The 14,104-nt window shown below is 35.4% G+C and overlaps 2 protein-coding genes across 2 annotated transcripts in view; both read right to left on the bottom strand.

The window, feature by feature from the left end:
• Nucleotides 1–14,104, bottom strand: part of LOC132705276 (tetraspanin-2A) — a 112,613-nt gene that overhangs the window by 29,452 nt on the left and 69,057 nt on the right. The gene's annotated exons all lie outside the window — the stretch shown is intronic.
• Nucleotides 7,205–12,636, bottom strand: LOC132705275 (dynein axonemal assembly factor 4-like). The gene has a single exon (XM_060675763.1). It carries the CDS (start codon nt 12,612–12,614, stop codon nt 11,520–11,522), a length of 1,095 nt encoding a protein of 364 aa, XP_060531746.1. The 5' UTR covers nt 12,615–12,636; the 3' UTR covers nt 7,205–11,519.

Below are 14,104 nucleotides of genomic sequence, written 5' to 3'. Positions count from 1 at the left end.
GCTAGGGGGTTCCGCTTTTGAAAGGAACTTGACGAAGTATCCTCTTCAAGTTTTTTCATGTAACAGTAATTTTTACATATTCTTGATTTTTTAAAATTTCGTCTTCTGTTCCTCTTTCTTCGAAAAATGCATTTTGACGACGGCTAGGGGGTTCTCCTAAATTTTGTCATTTAATTGCATTTCTGTCGCGTCCTAATTCGTGGCTAGAAATTTATCGCTAATTTCATAAAGGCTGTTTGAAATATTTCACAGAATTAAGTTGCATTCAGCCATAAGGTGAGACATAGTTCATTGATATAAAAGTCTAGCTTGTGAATGAAATTATTTATAAAACTGCACCTGAAAGTGATCGCGGGCAAACAAACGACACCATAAAAATTTCACCCGACGGGGGAGGGGAAGTATTCGTTACGAGGCGCCATCCACGGACTAAAGCACTGTGAGTGAAGAACGTTGTACGAGGCAGCCTTTCGCCGCTGGAACAGAACAATACACTTTTGTCAGCAACTTTCGGGCGTAACTCGTCGCCGCTTTATGCCGCGGGTTCTTCCTTTTTTCTCCCGCCTGTCGACTTCTAGGAACTAACTACTACCTCCTCCGCAGCGCAAACCGCGCTTAATAAAAGACTCGATTAATTAGAAGACTCCCCGTGTTTCGGCCTCAATGATAAACCGTGACTCCCTGATGTTAATTACTACCTACAAATTGCGTTGTCGTAAATTTTCGTCGTTATTCCGGTCAGAATATAAATTATTACTTGGCGTTACGTTCGGCGCCCGGTAACCGAGAGGCGGCTTTGGTTTTATCAATATTGTATTAATACGGGAGGGAGTATTTAAGCTCAGCTTTTAATATTTTAAATAGCAGCGGTTTTATTACTACCGCCCGAATCAAAATCCCAGCTCGACTTTGGAATTTTCCCGTGTTTACTATTACACGGCGTTCGCCGCCGCAAAAAGAACAGACGCCAGATTTTAATCATCAAAATTATTGGATACGAGTGAAACGTAAAGGTAAAAAGCACTGAAAACAATGAAAAAATATTCTAGGAGAATTACAATGCTCGTTAAAGGGATGGAAATTAACAGAGAAAATAGACTAGAAAAGACACGAAGCTACAATTGATACTGATGACGTTGATAGATATTCTAATCATTTTAAAAAGAAAACTTCATATGAACTTATAACCTAAACCTCTTAACTGTTGAGATACAGGGTGGTAAAGTGTTCCAAAAAGATTTTTTTTTAATGTCTGTAATATCACTTTAGATTTTTCAGTGAAATTTGCCACATACGTACTATCAAGAGGCATTATTTAGTGTAACGGAATTTCACCCTTTGGCAGACATTGATTTCTCTTAAAATAAAAAATATTGTTACCAATCGAAAATAATTTATAAAAAAAAAAACAATTTCTTTCAATTTCTTTTTCAATGCGATATACGTTTTCACTTAAAAAAAAACCTCTTCTCAGCATGGTTTTTTATTTTTAAGTGAAAACCGTGCGACGGACAATAAAATTATGATATCAAATATGCTCATAAATGAATGCAAATGTCATTATTTTTTTTTAGGAAATCAATGGCTTGCCACAAATAAGGTTTTGGTTAATCAGGTCGCCACTGCGCTGGTTAAATCGAGAACTTTTCTTTCGTGAAAAGTAAAAATCTATCTAAAGCAAAATATCTAGTTTTTAGTTACCAACTAGTGTCCTTCAAGATTCAAATAAAAAACAAGCCTTCATCTACTATTAATAATTTTGAACAAAATTGTCTAGTTATAAATAAATTAAATAAGTAAAACATACAAACTAGATAAGTTGTTGAAAGTGTCCTCCACCTTGAAGGATACATGCTTCAGCTCTTTTCTTCATTTTGCCTGGCACTCTTTGAATACCTACAGTGTTTTTTACTACATCCCAGGAAGCTCTTATACGATCCTTCAGCTCTTCTGCAGTATTAACTGGGGTGCGATAAACCAGACTTTTAAGATGCCCTCATAAGAAAGTCTAAAATTTGGGGCCCTAGAGCGCCATGGTTGTGGTCCGTCGCAACCTACCCATCGGTTATTAAATTTATGGCATCACATTCGGTTCCTAATTAACTATGGTATTTCTTCTAAAAACCGGCGATAATTATGGCCTTTTGCCTTTCTGGCAGCAAAAAGGGTCCAATTAAGTAATTTGCAACAATTCCAGCCCACACGTTTACCGAAAATTGTTTTTGATGTTTAAATTCTACAACTGCATTGGGGGTTTCCATCCACCCAAATATGGTTATCGTGGAAATTTCTGATTACATTTCTGGAAAAGTTAGCTTCATCTGTAAATAGTATTTTCTGGTCAAATGCGAAATTTTGTTCAAAAACCATTGACAAAAATTACCACTCAAGGGACCAAACCAAGACCTGCGAGATGTTCAGAATATTTCCAATTTTTCTAGCACTAAGTTTAGGATTTTCATTAATAGAATTTAAAACTGCTTCTTCAATTTTTGGAGTTCTTACAGTCCGAAGAGCCCCTTTAGTTGCCCCCGAAGCACCTGTTTCAGTCAACCTTCTATGTACATTTGGAAATGTCATATTAACGATATTTTTATGACCATGCAATCAATCAATGTCTGCCAAAATGGCCACGTGAAATTTCGTACGCCACTGGTGTATTTAATAAAAAATCGCTGCACTAAATACATAGTACACTTGATATTTCATTAAAATATCTAAATTGGTATCACAAATAATAAAAAAAATATTTTTGAAAACTTTACCACCCTGTATCTCAAAAGTTAAGACGTTTAGAACATATGTTCATATGAAGTTTTCTTTTTAAAATGGACCTAAAAGTTGCTCTCTTAATTATAGACATTCAATTAGAAAACACCCTGTATGAGCTTCTTTTTTATTATAGATCCGAGGTTGGAATATTAGGGTCTAATTGTACCCTAGAAAAACACAATATCCTAAAAATATATTTAAATTATTAAATAGCATAAATTATTATATTGTTATAAATTATATTATGTCACTCACAATAAAATAGCAAAATTTAACAAATACGTATGTTTGAAAAACATTTTAGAATTAAGGGTTTCTAAGAAAATCTACAATTTTTTTAAACTTACCTAACAAGCAAAAGGAGAAATTAACACCTAAAAAGTGAAACACTTTGGTGGCAGGTGTGGGGTTAGACCATATTGCTGCTAGATATATGCCGTGCTTGTACCGACAAAACTTTTTGAGCCAATATGATAAAATGCTAGGACGGCGCATTCAATTTTCAAAAAAAAAAAATACAATTTAATGCTTTGGAGACTCCTGTTAAGAAACCAAATTGCGCAAAGTGCAGGTAGGCATATAGGAAAATGCCGCAGCTGTTTTGAGGAGCATCAATTTTATAGTATTACTTATTTCTTAAGCAAATATTGCTAAATCATATTTTTTGAGGATTTAATCGAGCAGCGACTCTTGGTGGGTGTTATGGTCTGTCAGTATATTGCGTCACCTTACCACTTCAGTGTCTAATTCCACGCATCTGAGCCACTTCGGAGATTTCCTGGATATTACCGCACGGGTTTGGGAGCATGGGAGGATATTTTCAACAAAGTCTTAAACATATAGTATCATGTAAGATGTAAAAAATGCTAATGTAAATAATGAAAAATCATTGGATATTGTTAAGGTGGCAGCAAATTAAAGGTAAGAAATCGCGGCAAATAATGGTAGTAATAAAAGTGAAGAGTAAAGATTATTATTAATTAAAAACAAGCATTTAACCCACACCTGCCACTAAAATGTTGAGCCCTGGGGTATTAATACAGGCAATACAATTTAAACGATCAGATCAGACCCGCAACCCTACGAGACATAGCCCGTTTTTCCAGCTCTCCCGTTAATTTGGTTGTGGAGACGAAAATTTATTTTCCCGACATTCCACAAGGGCCCAGCTTAATTCGTATGCAAACGTTTTATCGCCGGACGTTCCGGAAATGTCTTTCAGGAACGTTACGTTCTGCGACCGACGCGACGACATCTTGAATCTTGGAATTTTTACGCTCTGGTATCGTGTGGGCGGCATCGAATGCAACCTTTCTCCGCTAGACGCTGTCGGTTCGCTGCCCTCTTTATATGAAAACCCGATATGAGATTTCCTTTGAACGCCGCGAAGCCAGCAAAATGTATCTTTATCAGTTTACTATTTCGCATGAGGCTCCACTCAGACTTATTTGTTTCATCGAATGGTGGAATTTACAGCGAAGTACGTGCGAATGGCGTTATTATTATCGTAAATAATAAAAAAAATTGGTTTAGTTTTCGTTAGTTTGACTTACGTTGACGTTTTTTTCTTAATAACGAAATTAACATAATGTTGTAGAAGAAGAAGCATATAAAAATTAAAACAAAACTGGATTTGGTTTACAGTGTTAGTGATTAGATCAGAAACTAGCTAGCTATTACACGAACTCGATGAATAATCTTTCAACTAAAATATATTGATTATTTTTATAGTCTATTATTATCTTTATAATCTAACGCATCCCAGTACCTCATTTATTGGTCCAATATTGGACAGTAAATATAAGACCGAAATATCTTTACTGTAAGTCAACCAACATTCCCAATGTACTTTCAGTATCTGATATTGATTTGGGTCCAATTTGAATAATTTACATGGCCTAATAAAAGTTCATGAATTTAAATTTCTTTATCAGTATTTTGCTGATTTGATGAAATTACTGCTGTAATTTTATTTAAATAATATTGCCGTTGAAAATACGCAATTGCTAACAAAAGCTCTCATAAAGTTGGGATGAAGGAATTTGGCTGATTCTAAACTGACCGCTGAAAATGGCGGTATTAGGTCACGATCAACTCCGATTCTTTGCAATATTCCAGGCTTGCTAAGAAACACTCAATGCGGCTTGACGAAATTGACAGGCAATGGAAATTATGACAATCTGGAATATCGGCATAATATTTTTAATCACCGAACTCGACCTGCTTAATGTAAAAATATTCTCTGCTATAGATTGATAGGTTTCTAAAAACATTTATAAAACAGATGACCTGACTACCCAAGACCAACGCCCATAAAGCAAAAACAGTATCACTCCAAGTGAACATTTCTCAAAGCTGCTGCTATAAAGAACAAGAATATTTAGTTTCTATCTCACTCGGAGCGCAAACGACCCTGTTACAGTTCCATACAAAACTTTCAAAGTGCCCAAGCATCTCCGTCAACGCTTTCTCCTTTGAATAACAAAATAAAATTTCTGCCTCTGAAAAATATTTGAAATGAAAATCAAGAGCAAGCGAACAGCGACGAGGCAACGGCTACTACTCAGCACGAGATTATTTAATTGAATTTTATAAAGATGTGTCAACGTAATTTTTGTAAATAGATATTTGTCTCAGTGCTTAAGTTTTGCTTAACAAATTGTTCACAAATTTAAATAAAGATAAAGTATATCTATTTGGTCGATTGACTGCGTATGTAGAATAACCAATTTCTGGTTGGCATGAGAAGTGAGCCAATCGAAAATTTATGGCCGACATCTTGCAAAGAATAATGAAAAAGCTACTACCGCTACATAACCTAGTATTGGGATGCTGCAGCGGATTTAAGGACCCTAAAAATGGAACGAGCTATTGAAGAACCTACATCGAAGAGAGATAGATAAATACTAGAGAAACAGAGAGATAAAGAGACGGAATGGAGGACGTGTGGATTGAATTGTTGCGGAAAGTTTGTCGTTAAATTCAGGTCGAAAGGGTCTTCTCATTTCAGCGTTTCAACGTTTTGCTAGTGCGACAAATTTAACTGAGTTATGACGTCCAAACACTTGCTTACGCTTTCTCGACGGTCAGTCGTAAATCCAGCGTTATATGTATGTCAGGATCGTATAAAATATCTCGTTAAAACTATTTGAAATATGACTCTTCATCACTTTATTATTCCCGTGGAAATTCGCATCCGCGTCCCACGGGGGAACATAGTTTAAAACGAGGTTTCTTGCGTCGGAGACGAAATTAATCATCCGAATATACATCGTGTTATCGCGGTGTGTCATTTAGGGCACTACCCGGATCTCAAATAGGCCAAAACTGTTGCCGACTCAATGGTTAACACGTCACATGAGATGATGGCACTAGCCCCAATTTGTGAGGTGTGAGGTCCCAATATTAATCCAATTTAATGGTTTTAATTTTTAAATAATAAATAACATTTTGTTTTTATTGTACTTTAAGGTTCTGGTTAGTTAGTTTTGATCTCAGCGACACTAGGTAAGCAGATGGATTATTTCCGGGTGGTAAACTGCAGAAAAAAATGAACCCTGGGGAACACCGCAGGAAATGTTTTTTTTTTAAGCTATAAGTATTATTTTTTTTTCTGTATTCTTACCGTACGATAACTTTAAAATAATTTCCAAGGTGTTATGTCTACGCCAGGTCCATGCAAGACCTTGAAAAGGTCGAGAAACATAGCAAAAACTTTTTAATTTTGAATTCATAAAATATATGAAAAATATTTTTAACAAAATGTGTTTAAAAATTTAATAATAATTAATAATGGCTAAAAAAATATTTTCTCATATTCGGAAAAATCCTTTTCATATTTCATCGATTTCATACTGCGATTTTGAATTTTATAAGAATTTTACAGATTATGAATTTTGAAATATTTTTGAATTCTTCAAATTATTAATTCAACATATTTAAATAATTATCAATGTTGCCCCCCAATAAATACGAGCGTTACTTGTTCAAAGTATTTAAGAGATTAGAGACATATTCAAATACAATAAACAGCAACATAAATTAACGAAACATTATTCAATTTATGTCACGTTATGTTAAATTTCAAACATTATTGTTGAGTAATACTAACAAAATGGCAAATGGAAACAAGCGACGATGACGAAAAAACAAAGAAGATGAAGATACTATTCGTGGGCACAACAGAAGAAGGTCAGAAGATCGATGATCACAAAGAATTTGAAACTATTCCCCATCGTATGCAAGGAAACTGGAGCTTTAGAAATAAAGGAACCCAAACACGAAAAGAATTTTTATTTATGAATTTTTGAAGATTTTACTACAATAATTAGTTACAATTTTCTATTCATAAAAAAGAAAAAGAATAGAATAAAATAGAATGGAAAAATAGAATAAAAATTCTTTATTGTTATATAATCGAACTGAGGTGGCTTTTACTTGACAAAATAAATAAGAACTAAAAGTTCAGATTTTCAGGAAATTATATATTATTTCGACAACGCCGTGTCCTTATCAAATGTAATATTTACAAAGTACCTGCTACTATATATACCGAAAAATGACAATAAAATCTTAAAGAATGTTGTTGTGAGAATGAAAGTTTAATTGATCGTTAAGCAATACATTTGAATGTCTCATTTTGGTTTCCAATAAATTTAATTTTCTATTTTTTGTGGCTGTGAGTAAAATATCAAAATTGTCGTCAAAAGTGTGTTTTTCTGGGTTTATGTGTGTAGCATAATTGGAATATAGACTATTGTTTTTCAAATTGGAACTAAAAACCACAATTTTCTTAAACCAGAACTTTTCCAATGTATCAAACACGATCCTACCGAATTATATCAAAGACAAATCAAGGAAGTAATTACTAACTTCACACTATTTAGTGACAAAGACAAGTATTTATTAACAATTATGAATCCGCAACCTCCGAAATTATATTCTTTAGTTAAATTAATTTAATAGACAAGATATGCCCATTAGACCAGTCGTGTCTTATGTAACGGCTCCAGCAATTTGGTTTAGAATAGCACACAGATTTTAAACCAAAATTTGCAATAAAAAAATCTTTTCAATTAATCAACAAAATTAATGATATCAAAATCCCTTCTAACGAAACACTATTGTCTTTTGATGTACAAAACTTATTTCCCAATATTCCACCTATGGATGTGATAGATTTTGCAGAATTCACCCTCACTGGAAAATAGGTTAACCCCTTGGTGAAAGAATAATTTATTAGATTGCTTAATAGTATCTTTAGACCAAAATTATTTTGAATTTAATTAATTAATTAATTTATGGATAATTTGGAAAATATCATACAAGAACATCCTTTAAGTAAGAGTTTTCTTTGGTGGTATAGATACGTGGATTATGTCTTTGCTTGATTTGTTGGAACGGACTATCGAAATTGAACAGGATAACTCTATTAATTTTTTAGACTTAGCTATTAGGAAAACGCAAAACAAATTTGATTTTTTCATTTACCATAAACTTTCACACACGGACACAGTCATACATAACAACTGAAATCACCCTTATACAATGGCTGCATTTAACTCTTTTATGCACAGATTTCTGAATACGCCACTCTCAACAGAAAATTACAACAAAAAACTTAATATCATTAAACAAATTGCACTGAACAATGGAAACAATCCGTCCATTAACGATAAAATTATAAATAAAAAACAAATAAAGACAACAGTAAACTCCAAACCTAATATAGAACACGAACAATTTAAAACAATTACATACATAGGAGAACCTAGTGAAAAAGTTTCAAAACATTAGTCAAAATGTGGTTTAAAAATAGCTTTCAGAACTAACAACACAATAGGAAAATATTTAAAAAACAATAAAACGAAATGTTCAAAATCCCAAAAATCAGGTGTCTACAGGTTGAAATGTGGATCTTGTCCTAAAATTTATATTGGACAAACAGGTAGATCCTTCAAGAAACGCACTAACGAACATATAAGAGCGTTTAAAAACAATAGTCTAGATTCTAATTATGCTACACACTTAAACACAGTAAAACACATTTTTGACGAAAATTGTGATGTATTACACACAGCCACAAAAAGTAGAAAATTAAATTTATTGGAAGCCATGGAGATTAACAAAATGAGACATTCAAATGTATAGCTTAACGGTCCATTTAAATAGCTCTCCATTATTAAAATTCTCACAACAACATTAATTAAAGTTAGGTAGTTACATTTGATAAAGACAAGGTGTTGTCGAAACAATTGCAATGGGAATATATATAATTTCGTGAAAATCTGAACTTTTAGTTCTTATTTATTTTGTTATATAATCCTACACAGAGGATGTAACAATGTGAAGACGTACAGTAAAAATGTATATAACATTTGGCGACAACATACATATTCCACACAATACAGTAACATAATATAAAACTTACAAGGACAAAATTTACTTCATTAGATGATTAGTTCAAGACAAAAAACATTCACAATAAAAAATAGTATAAATCCTTACAATACTACTATTCTTTATTAAGATATTCTTAAAATGCTATAAAAACAATTATTTACAAAGCAATCTTTTGATTTTTTTTTAATTTTATTTTTATTTTTAATATTATCGAGGAGTGCATTATAACTTCTGATAGCATATTTTGGTGTTTTTTCAAATAAAGTGAAGATATGACTAGCAATGGAAAATTAATTCCGTCCTCTGGTAGACATCGTATGACTAGTAAACTGGATCTTATCAGCAAAAAGTTGTTTGTTATTTTTTATAAAGGGTTCATTTAAATTTGTACGTAATTATCCACAGTTTAGTCAAAACCAGACCAGACCTCGAAATTAAGTTATAAGACACGTCGCATTATATACAAACGCTCCTCAAACTCCGAAAACTACTTGTCGAATCTCAACGTTTCCCCTACCTTCACACGAACCGTTCTTATCGTTACCCGCGAACAAGTATCGACTAATTTTTCTATTAAATCGCGTTTAAGCCCGCTCACCCCCCCCCCCCCGGCTCGAACTAAGGGCGCTATAATGGTATCACAGACGAGAGGCGATAAATCCGCTGAGGAAAATTACAATGTACAGTCGTCACGCGAATAAGTCCGAACTGTTTAAGCTCCACGGAATTAGCATCGGGTTTGTACATTAAGCGAGTGCTGTTTGCATAGGCTGCTGCAATTTTCCCAATAGAGTCCGGAGGAGGGGGCCGCCGGGGGGTGGCGGGGGCGGGGAGGCGAGAAGTTAAATTGCCCGCCGTGCAATCGTTAATTTGCCGCCGCGGTAAATACTATAATTTATTTACTTTATTTGAATGGGCGTCGATTACGTAGTTGCTTTTTGCGTAAACTGCAGCCCTTGGTGTTTGTTGTGACTTTGTCGGAGGCGGAAAATGACACGCCGCTCTATCGCGTATCGTACGCGAAACCGCTTTGTCTTTTTTCCTATTTTTTTTTTTTGGAAGAGCGATGAAGTGGTCAAATCGATTTTTGGGTTGTAATTTTGACAGATCTTTCATTTGCCCGTAGCTACCAGATAAAACATCAATGTCGGTCCCTATATGCGGATCAAATTTCACACGAACGCCACTGATGGAAATAAAAAAAAATGAATAATTTGAAAATTGCCGCAAGACTCATATCATCCGTAACCAAATGTCATTAATAGTATATTATGCAACAAGTGCGGTAAACGGTTCATTTGACACGAGCCGAGCGAGTGTTCGAGTGTTTAATAAACGAGTGACTTAAAAAGTTTACCGAACGGGTTGCACACTATACTTTTTCTACGCTACACTATACTTTTTGGGTACACTTTAGCAAAACAACACGAATACATTCACTGACATAGCTGTCAGAATTGACAAATGTCAAAATTCAAAGCGTGGGAAATATCACCGAAAACATCCGATTGCCCCCAAACCCGTGCGGTAAAATCTCGGAAATGTCCGAAGTGACTCAGATCAGTGGGAAACGAAACTGACGCGGTAAAGTGACGCTTCCCGCACGCTAGATTGGCGTGTAATTAGGTATTTTACAGGCGGCCTTCATACGACCATTAAATTAGAAAACGCCGTGTATATTTTTGAAAAGTTGCATCTGATGTATTTTACTCTATTTACGAATCATATGTAGTAGGGTATATATGAGATATATGAGTGAGCTTCTCTACCGAAACCTCTCTCTTTTAACTTCTTGTATGCAATATGCACTGTCTTACACCAATTTCCAGGGTTTTTGGTTAACATCAAAAAATAATATTACTTCTTCTAAGCAGTAAACCGCCATGTTTTGGTTTCAGGAATTCAATCCAACGATGATTAGGACAATATGCGGAAATTTATTATTGATAAAAACCTTTTGTACATGCAACATCTTGCACTTTACTGTGACTATAAATAGCAAATATTAGAAAACTTGATCTCAAGATTCGATTTTCTATGAAAACAATAACCATAATATTAAAACTAATTTCTTTTTTCTAGAATCTTTGTACGCAGGTATAAACAAATGCTAGCCTAATTTACGTAGTTTGTACAAGATCCAAATAAAAAATATTCAAAATTAGCTACCAATATGACATCAAAAAATTGCAATTGATTTCAAGTGCACTTAGCATTTTTTGGAACTTTAACCAATTTAATTTAAAATAAATTTGTAATTAGATGGGTACAAAAATAAGCGACCTTCAAACTCTTGAAGAACCATTTTTAGCATATTAGTTGCCAATGCGGTCCACTAAACCCCCTCATTGACAATTCGCTTCCTCCAGTTTTCTCCTCGTTTCTTCTAGAGCAGCTTCGAACTCAGAGTTGGGCTTCAACCTCAAACTGGCTTCAAACTCAGTTAAGCCTTGCTTAAGTAATCCCAATTTGCACAGGGCGACGCCTCGTCTACCGATACATAAAGCCCTTGCCACCAAATTGACGGGCAATGCCGGTTTCAGCAACTCCAAAGCGTTTGAACAATCATCCACAGCTCTGCAATAATTGCCAGCCATTAGATGCGCTTCAGATCTAGCCACGTATAATTCAATAAACTTAGGGCTGAGTTTCATTCCGAACGTAAACGCACTGATGGCCCCTAAAAAATTACCACTACTCAAAAACTCTTTTCCTTTCGCCAGCAAGTACTGCGGATTTTTCTCTTCAGGTCGCAAATCTTCTTGCACGAACCCTGCGGATCTTTTCGCTTCCGCTTGCTTGCGCAAAAATTCAGCTTCTTCTTCCAGTAGCGATTCCCTAGAGGGAGTGGGGAACTCCCGTTCGGAAAATAATACCTGTAGCGATCGAGTCGAACGCGGTTTAGGAACGACTTTTTCCTTATCTTTTCTGCTCGACGCACGCTCCAGATGTTTCTTCCAGCGGTTCAGGTCTCCTAGAGCCGCTTCCTCTTCGTTCTTCTTCTTTTCTTCTATTCTATTTCGCGTCCGGCTATCTAGTTCGATCTGTTCGCTTACTGCGAGTTTTTTTAGAGTCGCTTTTTGAATTCGTCTAGCTTCGCACGCTTCTCTGATGCTTTCGAAATGTTCTTCGATGGATTGATTTTTGAGGGCGAGCTTTTCGGCCTTGGGCAGGTTCACTTCTAGACTAGGCCACGATCCCTCGTCACGTTTTTCCAACTCGAACACAATTTCGGAGGATGTCTTTGTGGTTTTGCTACGCGACGTTTCGATGGGATTCAAAAGCAGTATTTCGGAAATGAAGGGGCTGAACGAGACCTTGACATAACGGGACGAAACGAGTATGTCGGCTTTGGACGGATGTACACCCCTCAAAGGTACCGTTACAATAATATTCCGATCTGTTTGTTTCCACTGGAAATCGGTTATGACTATCGGCATTTCGCGTTTTCACTCTCGCGACTCCCTAATACCACAGCGTTTGATCGATACCGCGTTGCCGTGGTAACAAGTAAATAAAAACGGAAAAGCGACATCTGCGGCGCCGAATTTAAACTTGTGGTCTGAATATATTGTTTCTTTACTCCCTTCTGTAAAATACCTAATTATACTGTACAGAAAGTGTCATTTTATCACGTCAGTTTGATGATTTCGGAGATTTTACCTCACGGTTTGAATTTTGACGTTTGTCAATTCTGACGCTCATGTCAGTGAAAAAATGTTTTCAAAAACTAATGCTGTTTACCACACTTGTTGAATAATATTCTAAGTTTCGGACTTCTCTTATCCCACGGATCCGAGCCACTTTGGACATTTCCTGGATATTACCACACGGGTTTAAATGGAATCGGATGTTTTCGGAGATTTTACCGCACGGCCTGACTTTTGACGTTTGTCAATTCTGACGGTCATGTCAGTTAATGTATCGTGGTGTTTGCGGTTTTAGAAAAAGTACAGTAGGTATGCAGCACATTTGGTGAACTTTCTAAGTCACGCGTTCACAAATAAACTAATATAATAAACAAAAAGGAACTTGTATTTTTCTAGGAAGCCGCTTAAATTATCTTCAGTTATCATTGCATCCACCTTCCTGAGCAAACCAAACTCTTTAATAAATGGTAATCCTATAATACATGTTGCATCACCATCTACTATTTGAAAATCCGCTTTAGCATATTTGCTTTTAATTTGGCATGTTGCCACAGCCTTGCTTAAGACATTTATTTCTATCCCATTATAGCTTTCAACTTGAATTTAGATGACCTTATTTTAAATCGCAGATTATTCACTACCTTTTTTGTCAATATGTTAACGTCTCAAGAATTTTTGTCTGTACGCTGGACTCGTTTGCTTCCGCCTAGAGCCTTCTTTTTTACCGCCTAAGTTATTCTTATTCTGCCATACCTTTTTGCTTTGTACTGCTTATACGTCACTGACTTCTAACTTGAAAACTAACTGAGTCAAAGCCGTTCTAAACTTGTCGTCTCGAATACTGCATACTATTTGATCTCTAATGAGACTATCTTGTAATGTACCATAGTTGTAGATCGGTAACAATAGCTTCCTGTTGCTTCCTAGTATCAAACAGGTGCTTGTTGACTGTGTCTTTCTCTTCCGGTTTAAAATGAGCTTGAAACTTAGCAGGGACTTGCGAAAATCGTTCATTAAAGCGACGCACTCGAAACTCCAGAACTCTACCTACAATGTTTTTTTTACTGTACTGCTATCTTTTTTATGCCTTTATCCGGCAGCACCATGTCAGTTTACCATAACAAAACAAGGATTTATAATTTAAACTGTTCAAGTTTTTTCTCACCATTTTGTCTTCATCTCCACACACCCTAGCAAAGGTCAAATATATTGATGTCAAGTCGGAATACGATCATAGAATAGACGTACGAGCATCGTTATTAAGGTGACTTAACACGTAT

Source organism: Cylas formicarius, unplaced genomic scaffold, assembly GCF_029955315.1.
Source record: "Cylas formicarius isolate icCylForm1 unplaced genomic scaffold, icCylForm1.1 PGA_scaffold_7__23_contigs__length_41026272, whole genome shotgun sequence".
Classification (NCBI taxonomy): Eukaryota; Metazoa; Arthropoda; class Insecta; order Coleoptera; family Brentidae; genus Cylas; species Cylas formicarius.
Note: the sequence above shows the minus strand (reverse complement) of the source record. Positions and strands in the feature narration are given on the sequence as shown.

What these genes read in the sequence shown, in the direction of transcription:
- LOC132705275 (XM_060675763.1), bottom strand. Translation starts at nt 12,614, where the DNA reads ATGCCGATAGTCATAACCGATTTCCAGTGGAAACAAACAGATCGGAAT.